Genomic DNA, 19,366 nt, shown 5'->3' on the forward strand with positions numbered 1-19,366 from the left:
CACACTCCATTGTACTCTCTCACACATACCATCATACTCTTTCACACACACCATTATACTCACACACACACACCATTATACTCTGTAAAGAGCCTCTTACACACACATACACATGCACACGCATGCACACACACATACATACATGCATACACACACTCAAAACACACTGTACACACTCACTAACATGCATGTACACACATCATGCACTATACACCCAAACCTACATGCATACAAACTCACACTATCATGTACAACACACACACACAAATATACCAACATACACAGACTAACGTAACCACTCAAAAACCATACACACATTCACAACTCACAAGCACATATGCACACTATATAAACAAACACTCATCAACACTGTTGTGTGTTTGTGCACATACAGAGCTGTTTCGACCAGCGTATCAGGGCATGGCAGCGTTGGCAGGATGCTCAGAACACTCTGCAGAAACGGCGGGAGATGGAGGCTAAGCTACTGTGGGCCAACAAACCAGAAGAACTGCTACTGGCCAGGGAAAAGATTGCTGAGGTACCACACACTGCCAGACACACTGCACACTCAAGCTACCGCACACTGCACACTCAAGCTACTGCACACTGCCACACACACTGTGTAATCAAGCTACCACACAGTGCTACACACACTGCATACTCAAGATACCGCACACTGCCAGACACACTGCACACTCAAGTTACCGGAAACTGTCACACACTGTATACTCAAGCTACCGCATACTGCCACACACACTGCACACTCAAGCTACCGCACACTGCCACACACGGCACACTCAAGCTACCGCACATTGCACACTTAAGCTACCGCACACTGCCACACACACTGCACCATCAAGCTACCGCACACTGCCACACACGCTGCACCATCAGGCTATCTCATGCTGCCACACACACTGCACACTCAAGCCACTGCACACTGCCACACACGCTGCACACTCAAGCTACCGCACATTGCCACACACACTGCACACTCTAGCTACTGCACACTGCCACACACTCAAGCACTCATTATAATACTGCAACACATTACCCCACACTACCAGAATATACTGCACCATACTACAACCAAACTGCTATAGGTCAAGTAGATGACAGATGAAGTATCACACATTGCAACCCTCATTTACACCTGGTCATTTCATGTAGCTTATATCTAGATTGTACCTGGATAAGATTTAACCACATTGATGTTACGCTTGGTAGTCAGATGCGTCTCTGGTTTTCCGGATTGAAATCTGATTGCATTTTACTCGCAAAATATAACAAAACCCTGAAAATCCACTTCCGGCTTTTGTTGAACCTCTTGAGGAGCGAGGGCGTGAGTGGCTTCCAAAATATTATGATTGTATGCCAATTCAGTTTCTTACAGAAGTTTGTAGAGGCCATGCAATAAATGTATATATTTTGGTCTTGTTATCTCAAGATCACAAATCATTATCTTCTGATCTCGACATAACAAAAGTTTTTGTTGTGATGAGATAACCTCTGGAATCTGAAAACACAGTGATGTTTCAGTGAGGTTTATCCTTTTGGAGTGCCAGATGGGCGGGGTTTATCCTTTTAGAGTGCCAGATGGGCGGGGTTTATCCTTTTGGAGTGCCAGATGGGCGGGGTTTATCCTTTTGGAGTGCCAGATGGGCGGGGTTTATCCTTTTGGAGTGCCAGATGGGCGGGGTTTATCCTTCTAGAGTGCCTGATGGGCGGGGTTTATCCTTTTGGAGTGCCAGATGGGCGGGGTTTATCCTTTTAGAGTGCCTGATGGGCGGGGTTTATCCTTTTGGAGTGCCAGATGGGCGGGGTTTATCCTTTTGGAGTGCCTGATGGGCGGGGTTTATCCTTTTGGAGTGCCAGATGGGCGGGGTTTATCCTTTTAGAGTGCCTGATGAGCGGGGTTTATCCTTTTGGAGTGCCAGATGGGCGGGGTTTATCCTTTTGGAGTGCCTGATGGGCGGGGCTTTCCCGATGGGCAGAGTTTGTTCTTTTACAATCAGACTGATTTCACTGCACCAAGCAAGCTCTGTCAAGAACATCTAATGTTGAAGCATTTAAAAAAAAATGTTCGGTGCATAATTCGCCCAGGCCTGATCTATCTATATAGCACTTTTCAAACACAAGGAAATCCAATGTGCTTTATACAGAAAAATGCACACTTGCGTATATACATGTATAAAATTAAGTGAAAAAAGATGCATAAAATATACAAAAAAATATACATATGAAAGCAAACATGCACTTGCATATACACATTTATAAAATAAAGAGAAACATAAAGTTAAACTGTATAAGATATATTTTAAAAAGCATTAGTCAAAGGCTACAGAAAGAGGAAGCTTTTGAGCTCACTCTTAATAATGGCAAGAGTTGAAGCCAATCTTAAATATTCTGGGAGGCTGTTCCAGAATCTGGGTGCATAATAACAGAAAGCAGCTTCACCAGATTTAGATTTTACCCCAGGAACTACTAGCAGGCGTGTCCCAGATGACCTCAGGGACCTGGTTGGTTCATAACCCACAAGTAGGTCAAAAATATACTGTGGAACCAGGCCATTCAGTGCTTTATAAGCAAGAAGTAAAAACTTAAAATCAGTTCTTGAGGCTACAGGAAGACAGTGCAGTGATCTTAGGACAGGTGTAATGTGATCTATTTATTTAGTCCCTGTCAGAATTCTGGCTGCAGCATTTTGAACGAGCTGGAGTCGTCTCACACCTTTTTTGGGAAGACCAGAGAAGAGGCCACTGCAGTAGTCCAATCTGCTGGTAATAAAAGCATGGACCAGCAGTGACTCTCTAAGTCTGGTTTTGATACATAGCCTCCCATTTTTTCCTTATGTTTTTAAGGTGATAAAAAGCAGATCTTGCTGACACTGTTGATACGGCCGTTAAAAGTAAGGTCAGCATCCACAATGACACCAAGATTCTTAGCTTGTATCACGTTGAACCTTAAATTTTTTCTCTTAGCTATACAACCAAATGTAATTACCTCAGTTTTATCTTTGTTTAGGAGCAAGAAATTTTGGGACATTTGTGTCCTCAATGCATTGAACAGTTGAGTCCATTGGACTAAGGTCTTCAGGGGAGAGAGAGCTATAGAGCTGGGTGTCGTCCACGCTGTATGGTACTGTACACTATTTTTTTGTATCACATGCCTGAGCGGAAGCATATAGAGATTGAATAAAAGAGGGCGGAGGATTGAACCCTGCGAAAGTCCACAAGAAATTTTGACCTTTTCAGAAACAAAGCTATTAATTGAGATGAGGTCATTCCTGTCCAGGTCAGATAATCCTACACACTATTCCAATCTATCCAACAACATAAAGTGATCAACAGTGTCAAATGCAGCACTGAGATTGAGAAGTACATGAATAGGAAGCTTATTTGAATCTGGGTGAATCCAAATATCATTTAAGATATTGACAAGTGCTGTCTCAGTACTGTGGTGCGGTCTAAATCCTGACTGGAAACAGTCAAATTAGCCATTTGAAACTAAGTAATTGAAACTAACTATTTTTTCCAGAGCCTTGCTAAGAAATGGGAGATTGGAAATTGGTCTATAGTTACTGACATTGGAAGCATCAAGATTGGTCTTTTTTAACAAAGGCTTAACCACAGCTGTTTTTAGCGCACTTGGGAAAACACTGGACTGCAGAGAAATACTAACAATTTGCAATACCTCCTCTGCTAAGCAGTTAATAGTAGCCTTAAAAAATGGAGAGGGTGAAGGCAGCAGGTAGAAGATTTGAGCTTCAGTACAGCTTCTTTAAATGTTATAATGTCAATAACAGTAAAATGTGCCATAGCTCCTGTACTGTTGTTGTGTGCCGAAGATGGAGGCATTACTTTCTAGCCTGACGTAAGTGTGCTAATAGTTTGTCTAATGCTGATAATTTTATTGCTGAAAAAAGCAAATTCCTCACATTTTGAGGTGGAAAGCAACTCAGAGGCTATTAATGAAGGGGGGTTTACCCTATCAACACCGGAAAAAAGTATATATGTATTGTTTGATTTTCACTAATGATCTTGGAGGAAAAAGGACTGTAGAGTATTTTTCAAGTCTATCCTTGTAAATATCATAGTGAACATGAAGTTTTGTCTTCCTCCATTTTCATCTTCCCTGCCGGCATTTTCTTTTTTGCCGTTCTACAACTATACTGTTCCACAAGATCTAACCATTATGTTCATAAAACTTTTAGCTGTGCTTTAATGTGTAACGTTTTTTAACAGTTTTTACCCGTCTTTGTAATGCTGGGCTTACAGACACATAAAAGTCACAGAAATTATCTGAAATGGCAACATCAAGAGCTGAGACCGCAGTAACACTGAGACTTTTTGTGATGATTAAATCTAGTGTATGCCATCGTTCATGGGTGGGCCGGGATACATGCTGAGATAGTCCAAAAGCCTCTAACAGACTAATCAGTTCTCTGACATGAGCATCAGTGTGGTTACCAATAGAGCCCGACCAATGCCGGATTTTTGGGTCCGATGCCGATCCCGAATTTGGAGAGTCTTAGCCCACCGATTACTGATGTTTTGACCAATATTTTGTCAAAAAGTGCAACATTTTCAAATCAATTTGAAAAACTTATATTTTATTAAAGTTTCTATATTTAAGAACATTTAACTTATAAGCAAACAAATAAAAATAAACACACAAAGAACTTTTTAGATAAAAAAATGTAAAAGATATTAAATTATATATATATATATATATATATTAACACCATCTTTAAGTGTGTGAAATCAAAATAACTCCACACCTTGCTTTTACTCCTTTCTTTTCCAGCCATCTATAAAAATTAATTTAAAAAAATCAGTTTCCCAGTTTCAAACATGTATTTTTATGAATATTATTATTGTTGTTGTTATTAATATGTTATTATTTCTTAGTATCTATAGTCTTAGTATCTATATCTCAGTAAATTAATTATATTTTCTTATTTTATTCCTTCTACATGATCTCAAAGAGTAAGACTTTATCTAGCGAGCTTCCCTGTCCATAAGAATTTGGTGGTGAAAATAACTACAATGCGCTCTGACGCGTGACTAGATGACAAACTCGCTCGCAATAACGCATTAGCTATTGACACAGCCTCATTATTTCTTATTATATATTCTCAGTAAGTTAAATGAATTATATTTTCTTATTTTATTTCTACTACATGATCTCAAAGAGTAAGACATTATCTAGTGGAGCTAATGAGTGAATCAAGCGTAATGTTAGATGAAATTAAAATGACTGGATGAAATACGTGAAAAAAACTACAATGCGCTTTCGTACAGGTTACCCACGCTAACTGTTGGTTGATTCACTTCTCCAACAGCAATCCTTCTCTCATGTTATCACGACAAAGCTAGATAACATGGCTTAAAATGATCCACGTTAGAAGTGTTTTATCGGCGTTTTTACTGTCTGGTTAGCTTGCTACGATGACGCGTGACTAGATGACACACTCGCTTGCAATATCGCATTGGCTATTGACACAGCATCATATAGTAGCTAATATAATTATCTCAGATTTAAAAAAACAAATGTGTGATGCATTCAATCACCATTTTATTTTGGCTGGTTATTTATTTGAGAATACAGCGATGTGCTCTGGAAATGTAGATCCTACGCTGCTTATGTGCTCACTGCCACTTCATAAAGGCTTGCTAGCCAGCTAGCTTGCTAAAGTGAACCAAATATGTTAGCTAGCTCGCTCGCTTGATAATGAGGATTGATAAACATAGTGGTCGTATAAACGCATTTAATTAAAAACTTTCACTAAATATACATACCTTTATTGCGGCAATCAAATCTGTGCAGACAAGTCTTGCAGTGGAGAATACTGGATGAGGCACGAGTGACAAACGTCTTATTACAAAAGTAGCTCGTCAGCTGCTGCAGTTCACACTTGTATTACCTCTACTGGATAATTCTAGTAAATAGCAATTACAATGTTCGAACAGACAAGTACAGATAAATAATCAATGTTTTTTTGTTTTGTTTATTATACTTATTTAAAAATACGGACACATCGGCTGCATAACTGCCGATCCCGATGTCGTCAAAAAAGTCAAATAATGGCCGATATATCGGTCGGGCTCTAGTTATCAATGTCAATATTGAAGTCTCCTGATATTACTGCCATTATTATCTAACCAAGTTTCAGTTAAAAACCAAAAATCCAGTTTATGTTTACTGATGTCGGAGGGAGGCAGTCGGAGGGTTGTCTGTTCGATCCCCCGGCCTGGGCGTGTCGAAGTGTCCCTGAGCAAGACACCTAACCCCTAATTGCTCCCAACGAGCTGATTTGTACCTTGCATGGCAGCCTTTCAGCCTTGGTGTGTGAGTGTGTGTGTGAATGGGTGAATGAGAGGCATCAATTGTAAAGCGCTTTGGATAAAAGCGCTATATAAATGCAGTCCATTTACCATTTTACCATTTACAAACTCATTATCAAAATGAGGACAGTAGAAATTACAGGAGGCATTTCAGAATGGATTCGGAACTGGTTACGGGATAGAACACAAAGGGTAGTAGTAGGAGGGATCTTATCTGAGCAGGGTATTGTGGGAAGTGGAGTTCCACAGGGATAGGTGCTGGGTCCACTGCTCTTCCTCATTTAAATAAATGACATGGACATTAAAATTACACTAGTTAAATTTGCAGACAAAACTGGGAGGTTTAGCCAACAGATTGGAATCTACTAAAGTAATCCAAGAAGATTTAAACAGAATCCAGAAGTGGGCAGAAACCTGGCAAATGAAATTCAATGTAACTAAATGTAAAGTTCTACATGTGAGGAATAAAAACACAGGATTACTTTATGGGTGGTACAAAATTAGAATGTGCACATGTAGAAAAAGACTTGGGAGTAATAGTTGATCAAAGCCTATCAGGGTCTGGTCAATGTGCCGTAGCAGTAAAAAAAGCCAACAGGATGCTGGAATACATAGCCAGGAGTATTGAGTATAAATCTAAGGGGATCATACTCACCCTATGCAATACCCTTGTCAGACCACACTTAGAGTATTGTGTGCAGTTCTGGGGGCCGTACTACAAGAACGATATAGAGGCACTGGAAAAGGTCCGAAGACGAGCAGCCAGATTGATTCCGGGTATAAAGGATTTTTAGGTAAACTAAGCATTAAATACAGTTTAGTGGTAGGAATAGACGAGCATTGTTGGGCTGAATGGCTTGTTCTCGTCTTACGTTATGTTTTATATATATATATATATATATTGCATGGCCTTTATGGGCTACGGTGTAGTTTCTTAAGGTTAAGTGAAGATTCCATATTCAGCAGAAAATGTACAACTGAAGACTGGAAATGAGAGCGTTGTGACCCTGCTTAGTGCCATAGAACAAATAGCTTGATTTCCATAACTACTGTAAAGTTTATTCTATAGAGAAGTATCTGTCCACATTGCTAGTTAGCATTTAGTTTCGCTCCAACTGAAATCATGCATATCCTCCATGCTAGTGATTGTGAAGTTGTTGTGTATTTTGTCATGCATTGCTTACCGTATTTGGGGTAAATGGAGTATATAAATAATGCTTGGAATGTAACGCACCATTAAAAAAGCACATAATAATACATAGCTGTCTCCCCGAGTGATATAGTGTAATTAAACGAGTGACATCTTGGAACATAACAAAAAGTGGTGACGAGGATGGGATGAACTTGTGTGGCACGATTGTGCGGAAGTCTGATTTTTTTTCCTTTCACGGTTAAGAAATTACTTTGTTTTCCATCAGTCGTTGTAGCAGTGTGCTAGTTAGCAAACGTGACGTGGGACAAGCAGCTAAAAAGAGAGGAATTGCAACAAAGAATTGGGAAGAACAATTGATTCAGCAGACAACTTGTGGGTAAGAAGATGATGGGGTGATTTTGTAAAAGTGAATAATAACCAGGAGCCTTGGAGGGAAATGGCTGGAGTTATTGGAAATAGTGGACCCTTTGATGAGCATGTGGAGCAGTGGAACTCCTACATCGAGCGCTTTGACTCTTTCACTGAAGCAAACAGGATTGCTGATAATAAGGTAGTACCCACATTTTTGAGCGTGATGGGACCTAAAACTTTTAATCTGTTGCGCAATCTAGTACAACCCGAAAAGCCAGGGACCAAGACTTACGGAGAAATAGTGGACGTGCAGACGCGACATTTTTCACCTAACCCCTTAGTAATCGCAGTATCCACTTCCCCCCATGGACGACTTGATTGCGGGACTTTGTAAGGGGCAAAAATTTTGCAAGATAGACCTTAACCAAGCATATCTGCAAATGCACATTCACGAACAGTCTAGAGAATTGCTTACTGTTACCACACACAAAGGTGTTCTCAGGTACTGCCGCCTTCCTTTCGGGATTATGTCAGCGCCTGCACTTTTCTAACGTGCTATGGACCAAATCCTGAGTGACCTGCCCGGCATCCAGTACTATCTGGATGATATCCTGTATACGGGAGCCACTGATAAGGAACACCTACAGAACTTGGATGGTGCACTTCAACGGTTGAAGAAATACGGGCTCAGAGTTTGAAATGTGAGTTCTTCCGGCCAACTGTGGAATATCTTGGCCATGTGATCAATGCCGAAAGCTTGCACACAGCCCCATCCAAGACCAAATCGATTGTGGATGCCCCACCACCGCAGAATGTTGGCCAGTTGCGTTCTTTTTTAGGGTTACTTAATTATTATGGGCGGTTTATAGCCTTTGCATCGAGAACCCTGAACAAAGCTGAGACTAACTATGCTCAGATAGTGGGAGGCATTAAGCATCGTTTGCAGGGTACAGAAGTTCCATCAGTACCTGTATGGACGAAAATTCACAGTACTTACTGACCACCGACCCCTCACAACTATCCTTGGGCCACACACTGGCATTCCATCACTTTCTGCAGGTCGTATGCAGAGGTGGGCTTTACTGTTGCCTGGACAATCATATGACATAAAGTACCACAAATCTGATTTACATTGCAGTGCAGATGGCCTATCCAGGTTCCCGCTGCCTGTCACCAAGCCAGAGTCACACACTGCAGCCATCTGTTACTTTAGTCAGCTGGATAACACACCAGTTTCAGCTGCTCAAGTAAAAAGAGCCACCCACAACGACCTAGTCTTGTTGACTGTCATCGACATTGTTGTACGGGGCCAACCAGCCAGCTCCGACCCCGGCCTAAAACAGTTTCTCTTAAGGAGGGCAGAACTGTCTGTGCAATCTGGGTGTTTGCTATGGGGGAGGAGGGTGATTATTCCGCCGTCACTACATAAACAAGTTTTGCAACAACTGCACGCCGGACAAAGTGGAATAGTCAGAATTAAAGAAATAGCAAGAAGCTACTTATGGTAGCCTGGCGTGGATGGAGAGATTGAGGACACAGCTAAAATCTGTTCCTCATGTCAGAAAGTCAGGGACACTCCTCAGTTAGTTCCTCTGCACCCCTGGGACTTCCCAGGATTACCATGGCAGTGTGTACACATTGACTTTGCAGGGCCTTTTGAGGACAGAATGTTCCTGATTGCTGTTGACGCACACAGTGGCCGGAAGTGGCCATAATGAAATCCACCACTACTAAGAAAACAATCGAGAAACAGGGTGAGATTTTCAGCCGCTTCGGATCTCCCCTGCAACTGGTTTCAGACAGTGGTCCACAGCTGGTATCACAGGAAATGGCCATATTTCTACAAGCAAATGGCATACAACACATCAAATCAGCACCATTTCATCCTGCCACAAATGGTTTAGCTGAGCACTTTGTTCAAACAATGAAACATGCGCTGAAGGCATCTCAAGAGCAAGGGACACTTCATCAACGGTTGCACAGGTTCCTGTTGACCTATCGCAACACGCCGCATGCAACCACAAAGGTTTCACCAGCTAATCTGCTGTTCAAAAGAGATCTTCGAACCAACTTCAACCTGCTAAAGCCTACATCAGTGAAAGACACCGTGCAGCATGAGCAGGAAAAGCAGATCGAGCGAAGGAAGCAGAGAGATAAGAAAAGAGCCTTCTCTCCAGGCGTCTCATTTAGGCGTACGACGGCCTCAATAACAAGCACCCTGTTTCTAGTTTCCGCGCAAGGAGCAAGTTTCCTTGGCTACATCCCATTGGCCGAAACATCTCTAGCTGGCTCTGTGTGGACTTTGTAACCAGGAAGTGGTAAAGACATAAGTCTGAGGTGTAATTTTCAGCCAATCATTTACCTTGATCCTTGTGCTTGTTACTGAGGCTGGCATACGCCTAAATGAGGCGCTCTTGAACTTGATATTATGCGCAAATTTGAATGGCTTGTATTAGAGTAATACAGTAATTTTAGATAAAATAAACAGCATAGTGATTTTCAAAAGGGTGAATTACCTATACCTAGCATCTTTCATGTCTCGTAGAGTGTTTTTCCACACTGTTTCAACATGAATGGCAGTGAATGACATCTGTCCGGACAAAACGTAAGCAAACACGTATCTCAAAAATAAAGCAATTTTGGGAAAAATGGTCGAGGTTTATGTAAAATAAATGACATGTAAACTATGTGGCGGATGTTGATAATGGACAATGACATGTAGTAACACTGGTATGGTCCTTTGGCTTTAAATTAGCGTATGGTTCCAGTGCGGCCATGGTGTAGATACCAAATTACTCAAAAAAATACTGATATATTGACTTACGATCACTGTGTGATTCTGGTTTTTCAGGCTTTCTTTCACACTGAACTGTTGGCGAATTTGCTGCAAGCTTATCAAGTGCAACACACGAAGAAGTCAATAACTTCCGCGTCATGCAAATCGGACAAATTAAATATCAAAATCAGGTTTGGCCCGTGGCCCATTTTTTCATTTCCTATTTTTGATCTGAGCATAAAATCGAAAGTACGAAAAACGAAATTTTGGATTCTCAATTGAATATGAAAAGAACGAATGATACACGGATTAAAAACAATGTATCATCAGCAACTTTTAATGCCAGTGATTTTTAGTAGCATTGTCATTTTTAAGAATATGGAGCTCTGTAATGCTACAAGGTTGTAGTCTGATTGGGGCATTAATTTAGGGTTAGAGTCTGAAGTTGATTTAATATATACAATGCTCTACAAAAGTATAGAATTGAAATTACAGCACTTTTTGAATATAGCACCCCATTTCAGGGCATTATAATATCTGATTCATAATGTTATGTAAATTAAAGTAGTTGTGCTTAGTCACATGTTCTCTGCTTGAAGTTTGTGACTTGTCAGACGTGTAATTCACCAGTTAGCCATTCTCAGCCATAGGAACCTTTTAAGTGCTCTGCCAGCATAGCCTGGCGATAAGAAAGAGAAGGAACTGGGGAGTTACTATCTGAGGTGTGCGTGTGTGTGTTTGTCTGTCTGTGTGTATGTGCGTGTGTCAGAGGGGGTGTCCATGCCCCTGCCCCCTCCTCTTTTTCACCATTTAAAATATGTGGCTTTCTTTTAGTTTTTAGTCAGTTTTGGGCAACTTGCAAGGAAGGAGTTTGTAACCGTTAGAAGTGGGCATCTTAGTCCTGAATCTATGTCGAGCGTTCTGCATTTCATCTCTGGTTCTCTTGGAATATCCTGCTGTCTTTTGGTTTCTGCTTTAGTTTGGGACAAAGTCTGTGGTTGGGTATCTTCTCTCATTCATTTCTTGTGTGACTGTCCATGTCTGTAACCTTTGGTAATTATTTTAAGGTATCTGAACCTCGTCTTTAGATTAGAATTAGAATACTTAGAATATTTGTTGTACAATAAATTTCTTAGTTTTTATCTGGTTTCAAGTTGTACATTCTGATAAAGGTTGATCCAAACAGTTTGCTCTGCCTATCAACAAATTTGGCCATTTAATTGATAATTTTATATCTTTGATAATAATTACTAAATTAAATCAAATAAATATATTTTATATGTTGGGTAAGTGAGGTGTTTTAACTGTTGATGCACTTGTGTTCAGTATTCCACGTGCTGGCCGTCAACCGAGGGAGTTAACGGGTTCGGAAAATTAAACAGATTTCAATGAATCCTCACCTTGCTCATAGACATTACCAGGTGCTGAGTATCTCTGAAGATGCTCTGCCAGGCCTGTACTGCAGCCATCTTCAGCTCCTGCTTGTTTCGGGGTCTAGATGCCTTAAGTTTTCCCTTTAGCAGTGATAGAAAGTCCAGGGGTCAGAAAGTAAAAGTCCTGCCATGCGTTCTTCCACCCATGAACTCAACCAGCAGATTTTACTAAATCCCACGGCTGAAGAATTGTGCCATTTAGCAAATCCAGGAGATTAGAAACAAAATACTGAAGGGGACTTGTACTTTCTGAACCTGGATTTTCCACCTCTGCCGTTTAGTATGTGAAAAGCATGTTCAATTGGATTCAAATCAAGTGACTCACTTAGCCAGTCAATGATTTTCCAGTTTTTGGTTTTGAAAAACTCCTTTGTTGCTTTAGCAGTATGTTTGGGATTACTGTCTTGCTGCAGCATGTAGCACCGTCCAGTCAGTTTTTAGACATTTCCTTGAACTTGAGCAGAGACTTCTATATGCTTCAGAATTCATCCTGCTGCTATCAGCAGTTACATCATGAATGAAAACCAGTGAGCCAGTACCTGTGGCAACCATACACGCCCAAACCATAACACCGATGAGGTGATGTGCTTTGGTCTTGGGCAGTTCCTTTTGGCCTCTGCACTTTGCTCTTGACATCACTCTGATACAAGTGAATCTTGGTCTCATCTATCCACAAGACATTTTTTCAAGAACCCTGCAGGATCTTTTGGGTACTTCTTTGCAGGGATACAGAAAGGAGGGGTGCTGAAAGTTGCTTCAGTACCCCTACTGGTTGGTAGGCTACCGTAATAATGAGAGTTGCGATATAGAAAATACTTTTTCTATATCCGACTGATTCTTAACATTTTAGTTTCTTCTTCAGGTTCCTTGCGCGTTGCATGCTTGGGTGATCATGGCTTCCCACATCGAATAATCCCTCGCAGGCCAATGATGTCTCGTACACTTAAGTCTGTTAGTTCTTTCACATCGTCCACACATTTTAGTCACACTCTGTGAATTCAGTTACATTTGTGACCCAAATAATTAGATAGTTGACAGACTTGAAATGACTTTTAATCATTTATATTTTAAGAAATTGTTTTGTGTGCATAAATGCCTCCCAGTCCAAAAACTAACTATAGAATTCAGAGAAACTGCACCATTAATAGGCAGTTGTGGCAGCAAATGACCTTTGGAATGGGAGATTTAAGAAGCAGCCTGTGGGCGACAGGCAGTAGTCACTGACAAATCCATGTCTGCCTCCTCAAGAGTATCTGATTTGTTGCACAGGTGTTTGGGATTTTCTTCATTATGCTTGGTTTGGCCGATGTCTCGGACTGTTTTTTCTTATTTCTCAGCCTCATAATAGCTTCATTGACTTTCATTGGCACAACTCTGATCATCTTGTTGACGAATGGCAATAAAAAGACTTCCAAATATAATCAAAACTAGAATGGAGACTAGCTATGGAAAGCTGTCCTATACCTGCACGAAGGAAGCAATTGAATGCATCTGACTAATCAGAAACACCTGTGAACACCATTTGTCCCACACATCATGGTGCCTGTAAATGGGTGGGGGGGGGGGGGGTCTAGGCATTTAAATTATTTACATTGTGTCGTGTTTTTTAAATTGTTGTATTCACATTGGGGTACACACCAGGGCACACTGTTTTCATGTGGCTTCATAGATCTTTAGTTTTTCTGCTTATCACTCTCAGATTTTGCACACTTACCGTTCAGCAATGTATGGTCCAGGTCATGGTCAGTATTTAATTTCAAATTACTTCATTTTTGTATTTGCACTAAGATTATTCAATTATGGAACTTTATTTTACAGTCATAATTCAAAATAATCAAATTTAGTATTGTAAATAGCACACGTGTCTGGCTTCATTTGAGCCATTTTCCATGTCTCCGTATCGCTCACATCTGGAGTTATGAAGCCTTAAATAGAACACCCCTAAATGAATGAGGATTGCCCATATTTGGCATCTGCACAAAGGGGTTGAAGGATAACAGTGGTAATTTAAATTTTTTTCAGTATTGGCAACAGATGCTGTGAAAAAACCAAAACCAATAATGTTTCTGTTCACCTCTCAATGAATATATCCTGCAAACAATTATTGTCTATCTGGCAGTGTTTTTCCTGATAATCAGTTGCAAGACTTTTTGAGCTGAATTTAATTAGTTCAGTACAGCAAAATTAAAGGCTTTTTCTGAATGTAATACGAAAATTTTTAAACGTGCAGTTGGACAGAAACTTTTTCAGTTTTGGTGTTTTAATAGGATGTGTTTATGTAGTCGATCCTTTAATGTGTGTAATTTAGGTTGTAGAACAAACATGAAACTCACATTGTAGAACAAAACTTGAAGCTGGACTTTGAGCACTTACAAAGCCTTTAGTAAAGGAGCTGCTATCTGAGGTTCTATTGTAATAGTATTACACTTAAATATCAACCCATACCACAGACTACACAACATTATCACACCTTGTCATATGCTACAGCACATTATCACATACCACACACTACAACAAATTATCACACCATGCCAAGCACTACAGCGCATTATCACATCATACCACACACTACAACACATTATGCAATTATTATGATTATGCTGGACTTTCGGGAGCTGACACACTGGGTAGCATTATCACACCATACCACACACTACAGCATATCACACCATACCGCACGCTACAACACATTGTCATACCATACCACACACTACAGAATATTATCACACCATACCCCACACTACAACACATTATCACACCATACCACACACTACAACACATTATCACACCATACCACACACTACAACACATCACGCCATACCACACACTACAACACATTATCACATCTTACCACACACTACAACACATTATCACACCATACCACACATGACAACATATCACGCCATACCACACACTACAACACATTATCACATCATACCACGCACTACAACACATTATCGCACCTTACCACACACTACAACACTATCACACCATACCACACACTACAACACATTATCGCACCTTACCACACACTACAACACTATCACACCATACCACACACTACAAAACATTATCACACCATACCACACACTACAACACATTATCACACCATACCACACACAACACATTAGCACATCTACCACACACTACAACACATTATCACATCATACCACACACTACAACACATCACACCATACCACACATGACAACACATCACACCATACCACACACACTACAACACATTATCACACCATACCACACACTACAACACATTATCACACCATACCACACACTACAGCATATTATCACACCATACCACACACTACAACGCATTATCACACCTTACCACACACTACAACGCATTCTCACCATACCACACACTACAACACATTATCACACCATACCACACACTACAACACATTATCACACCATACCACACACAACACATTAGCACATCTACCACACACTACAACACATTATCACATCATACCACACACTACAACACATCACACCATACATTACATTACATTACATTATAGGCATTTAGCAGACGCTCTTATCCAGAGCGACGTACAACAAGTGCATAGGTTTCATGATGTAGAGGCGCAAAAGAAACACTAGAGTGAAGTAAGGATCGTAGTGCCAGAAGTGACCACATCGATCAGGACTCCAACCCTGTAGAGTAAGCTTGTTCAGCAAGCAAGAATCCTACCAAGTACAAACTAGCACTGGAATCACACCTAATCATACAAAAACAATCCTGCCAGATACACTAACATAATCAAATTATCCTAGCTAGATACAGTGAGCTGAACTATAGGCTAGAGAGGGGTGGGGAGAGGTGCAGCCTGAAGAGATGAGTCTTCAGTCTGCGTTTGAAACCATACCACACATGACAACACATCACACCATACCATCACACCATACCACACACACTACAAATGATCACATCATACCACACAATACAACACATTATCACACCATACCACACACTACAGCATATTATCACACCATACCACACACTACAATACATTATCACACTATAACACGCACTACATGACATTATCACACCTTACCACACACTACAGTACATTGTCACCCCATACTGCACTATACTGCACGCTACAACACATTACTATAGACTACCTGAAGAAACTGCAGTTGGGGTAGAATGCCACAACACAGTACAAAACTACTATGCATTTCTACACCATACCACACACTGCAGCAGTAACACACAGTACAGCAGCATAATTCACTGTTCTATACTATACTATAACAGGTGGCGCTGCTCAGCGGCTGACACGCACAAATGTATGACTTGTTTTTGATTACTGTCTGTTACTGTTACTTTCTTATGTTTATTGTATCGCTCATTGTGTGCAAGCAAAATTCCCTTTTGGGCAATAAAGGCATTCATTCATTCATTCATTCATTCATTCATTCATTCATTCGACTACACTTCTTCACCATACCACTTACCAATCCAACAAATCATTGCAGGCCTAGGATGAGATCACCATGGTACCATACACTATAGGGGCTTACAGCTCACTACAATACCACACAATCATTACTGTGTGAATCTGTTCTCTGTTTCTGCAGTGGGAGTCCAAAGTCTCTCTGTGTGAAAGAGAGTTTGAGAGGATTTCTGCAACTGTTCGCAACGAAGTTCTGCGCTTTGAGGTGATGTCTCTCTTTTTTTTTTCAAACATGGTTTACTTTTTGGAGATATTATCTCAGTTAATTTATGTGCTTTTCTGGTCGAGACAGTTATTGTGTTATGTGAAGGATGTTTCAGATGAATACAGAAGTTTGACAACCTGCTGGCTGGTCCTCTCGCAAGTTTGTGGCTTAACATAAGAATGTTCACATCTTGTAACTCCAAAGCAGCTCGTGCAGCAACACACGCAAATTGAGACCTCCGTGCTGTAGGAAAGAACTGCCGGCAGTATATTTAAAAACAATATTTACTTTATTTCATTGCGAATAAACATATTATTTTATTATGAATACACACTGTCATAAGGTTGATAATACTTAGTTGAGTTATTAAAATTGAAATGAATGTATTACCACTACACAAAAACTCACTATGAACTAATACAATTCTAAGCATGTAGTCTATGGTTAGTAGGTGACCAGCAACAATCAGTGACAGACAACAGTTGGTTACGCTCAACTATATAGTCTGAAATGTCTTTGTTTAAATGCTAGAAGTATAAAAAAAAACAAATTTTTGGAAATCGAGGCTGATATTAATAGTAAGGGCTATGATAGTAGGGATTACAGAGACATGGCTGGGGGAAGAGGATAGGGATGAATATAATATAGAAGGGTATAAACTTATTAGGAAGGATAGACCCAGGAAGAGAGGTGGGGGTGGCTCTATATGTAAAAGATAATCTTAACGTGCAAGAAATTCCAGAAATTGACCAGCTCATGCCTAGTGAGGATATTTGGATTAAGCTCATAGGAGAACATGACAAAGGGGCTTAACATATGAGTGTGTTACCAACCACCAGCTTCAGACAGTAGTGTGAATACAATGCTCTTTGAAAATATAAAACAAGCTTTCAGAGGAGGTGAGACTATTATCATGGGTGACTTCAATTACCCCAGTATTAATTGTGAATTGATGACAGGACAAGGAAAAAGGGAGGAGGAATTTTCAGATGTTATAAATGACCTTTTTTTAGCCCAGTATGTCAGACAGCCTACAAGAGGGATATCAATTCTAGATCTGGTGTTATGTAATGACTCTGACAGAATTTGTAGTATAGAGGTAATGGAACCACTTGGGACAAGTGATCATTCCACAATTAGGTTTGACGTATTTTGGCAAACTAAGAGGGCCCCATCTAACTCCAGGATTTTTAATTTTAGGTGTGCCAACTTTAAAAAGATGCGATCAGAATTAAGTAAGGTCCTATTGGAATATGGCCGTACATGTATGATTTTTTGAAGTGCTTTTCTTTACAAATTCCAAATCAGACCATTGTGGTACTGTCTGAGTAATACTATGACTTTCTATCCAAAGTGTAATTTGTTGTGGAAATAAAGTTTCCTTATCATATTTATCTGAATGTAGTCATATATTAAACATATGCTGAACAGAGCAGAGAAAATTATGAACAAATATCACTATTCCGATTGCGTTGACTAGGCGGACTGATCTCTGATTGGTTGAAAACAAAATCGATGAGATTTGAGACAGGTTCTTGAAAAATCCACGGCTTCATCACGTGACTGGATCTATCTGCACAGTGGCTTTTTCACTTTTCCTCTCTTACGGAACTGTGGGTAGGCCCAGAGCCGTGGAGCTACCTACGGTTCTGGGTAGGCCTAGTACAGCTAAATAGTGCGATTATACTTGCTAGCTAACAGTTACCTATTACTGTTGCCTAGGTGTTTTTACCCTGTGCTTAATAATAAAAGTTTCAAATGCTTTGAAGTGAGTAATATTTCACAAGACAGAACATCTCAAGTTACTTGTCATTGTTTAATGTAAGGGGGAACAACATTTATAGCCTGTTGGCTGCAAGGTAGTTTGCTAATAGCCTAGTCTAACTAGCTCTATAACTAATTTTAGCAAATGGTTATAAAGGCTATTTTGATGGTATCTTGTACATAATAATGTTATGGTTTCATATCTCAAGTGTTGTTAGACTATAACATATTAGGATGAAAAGTACTGTCCATATAGCTAGGCTATTTAATTTTGGGAGTAGCCTACCCAAGCGGCCAAAACCAGACTTCGTTTTTGAAGCTCATTTCCTGGTCTTGTTCTTCCTGGTTGCTCACTAGGGCCACTGCGGTTGGCTCCAGTATAGGTGTTTTCATATCCGGTTTCCATGTAAATCTACGGTACAAATGCGGTCAAAATACAAAGTCAATAATTTTTTCTCACAAGAACAAATAGTCACAATATATGTATTTTATTCGTCTTATGACTGTCCATGGGTAGATTTCATGATTTATTGTGTCATTTTGGCACTGTTAATATTAATTAATGTTAATATAATATTTGTTGTGGACAAGCGGCCAAAACCAGACTTCGTTTTTGAAGCTCATTTCCTGGTGTTGTAGTTCCTGGTTGCTCGCTAGCGCCACTACGGATGGCTCCAGTATAGGTGTTTTCATATCCGGTTTCCATGTAAGTCTACGGTACAAATGCGATCAAAATACAAAGTCAATCATTTTTTCTCACAAGAACAAATAGTCATAATAGGTGTATTTTATTCGTCTTAAGACTGTCCATGGGTCGATTTCATGATTTATTGCGTCATTTGGGCACAGTGCCAAT

The 19,366-nt window shown here is 40.1% G+C and overlaps 1 protein-coding gene across 1 annotated transcript in view; it reads left to right on the forward strand.

The window, feature by feature from the left end:
- LOC118212552 (serine-aspartate repeat-containing protein I-like) overlaps nucleotides 1-19,366 on the forward strand; it is a 62,271-nt gene that overhangs the window by 32,663 nt on the left and 10,242 nt on the right. The window contains exons 12-13 of the mRNA XM_035390526.1: nucleotides 395-538; nucleotides 16,666-16,746. Coding sequence (XP_035246417.1) covers nucleotides 395-538; nucleotides 16,666-16,746 — 225 coding nt within the window. The remainder of the gene's footprint in view (nucleotides 1-394; nucleotides 539-16,665; nucleotides 16,747-19,366) is intronic.

This window comes from Anguilla anguilla, chromosome 14 (assembly GCF_013347855.1).
Source record: "Anguilla anguilla isolate fAngAng1 chromosome 14, fAngAng1.pri, whole genome shotgun sequence".
NCBI classification, from domain to species: Eukaryota; Metazoa; Chordata; class Actinopteri; order Anguilliformes; family Anguillidae; genus Anguilla; species Anguilla anguilla.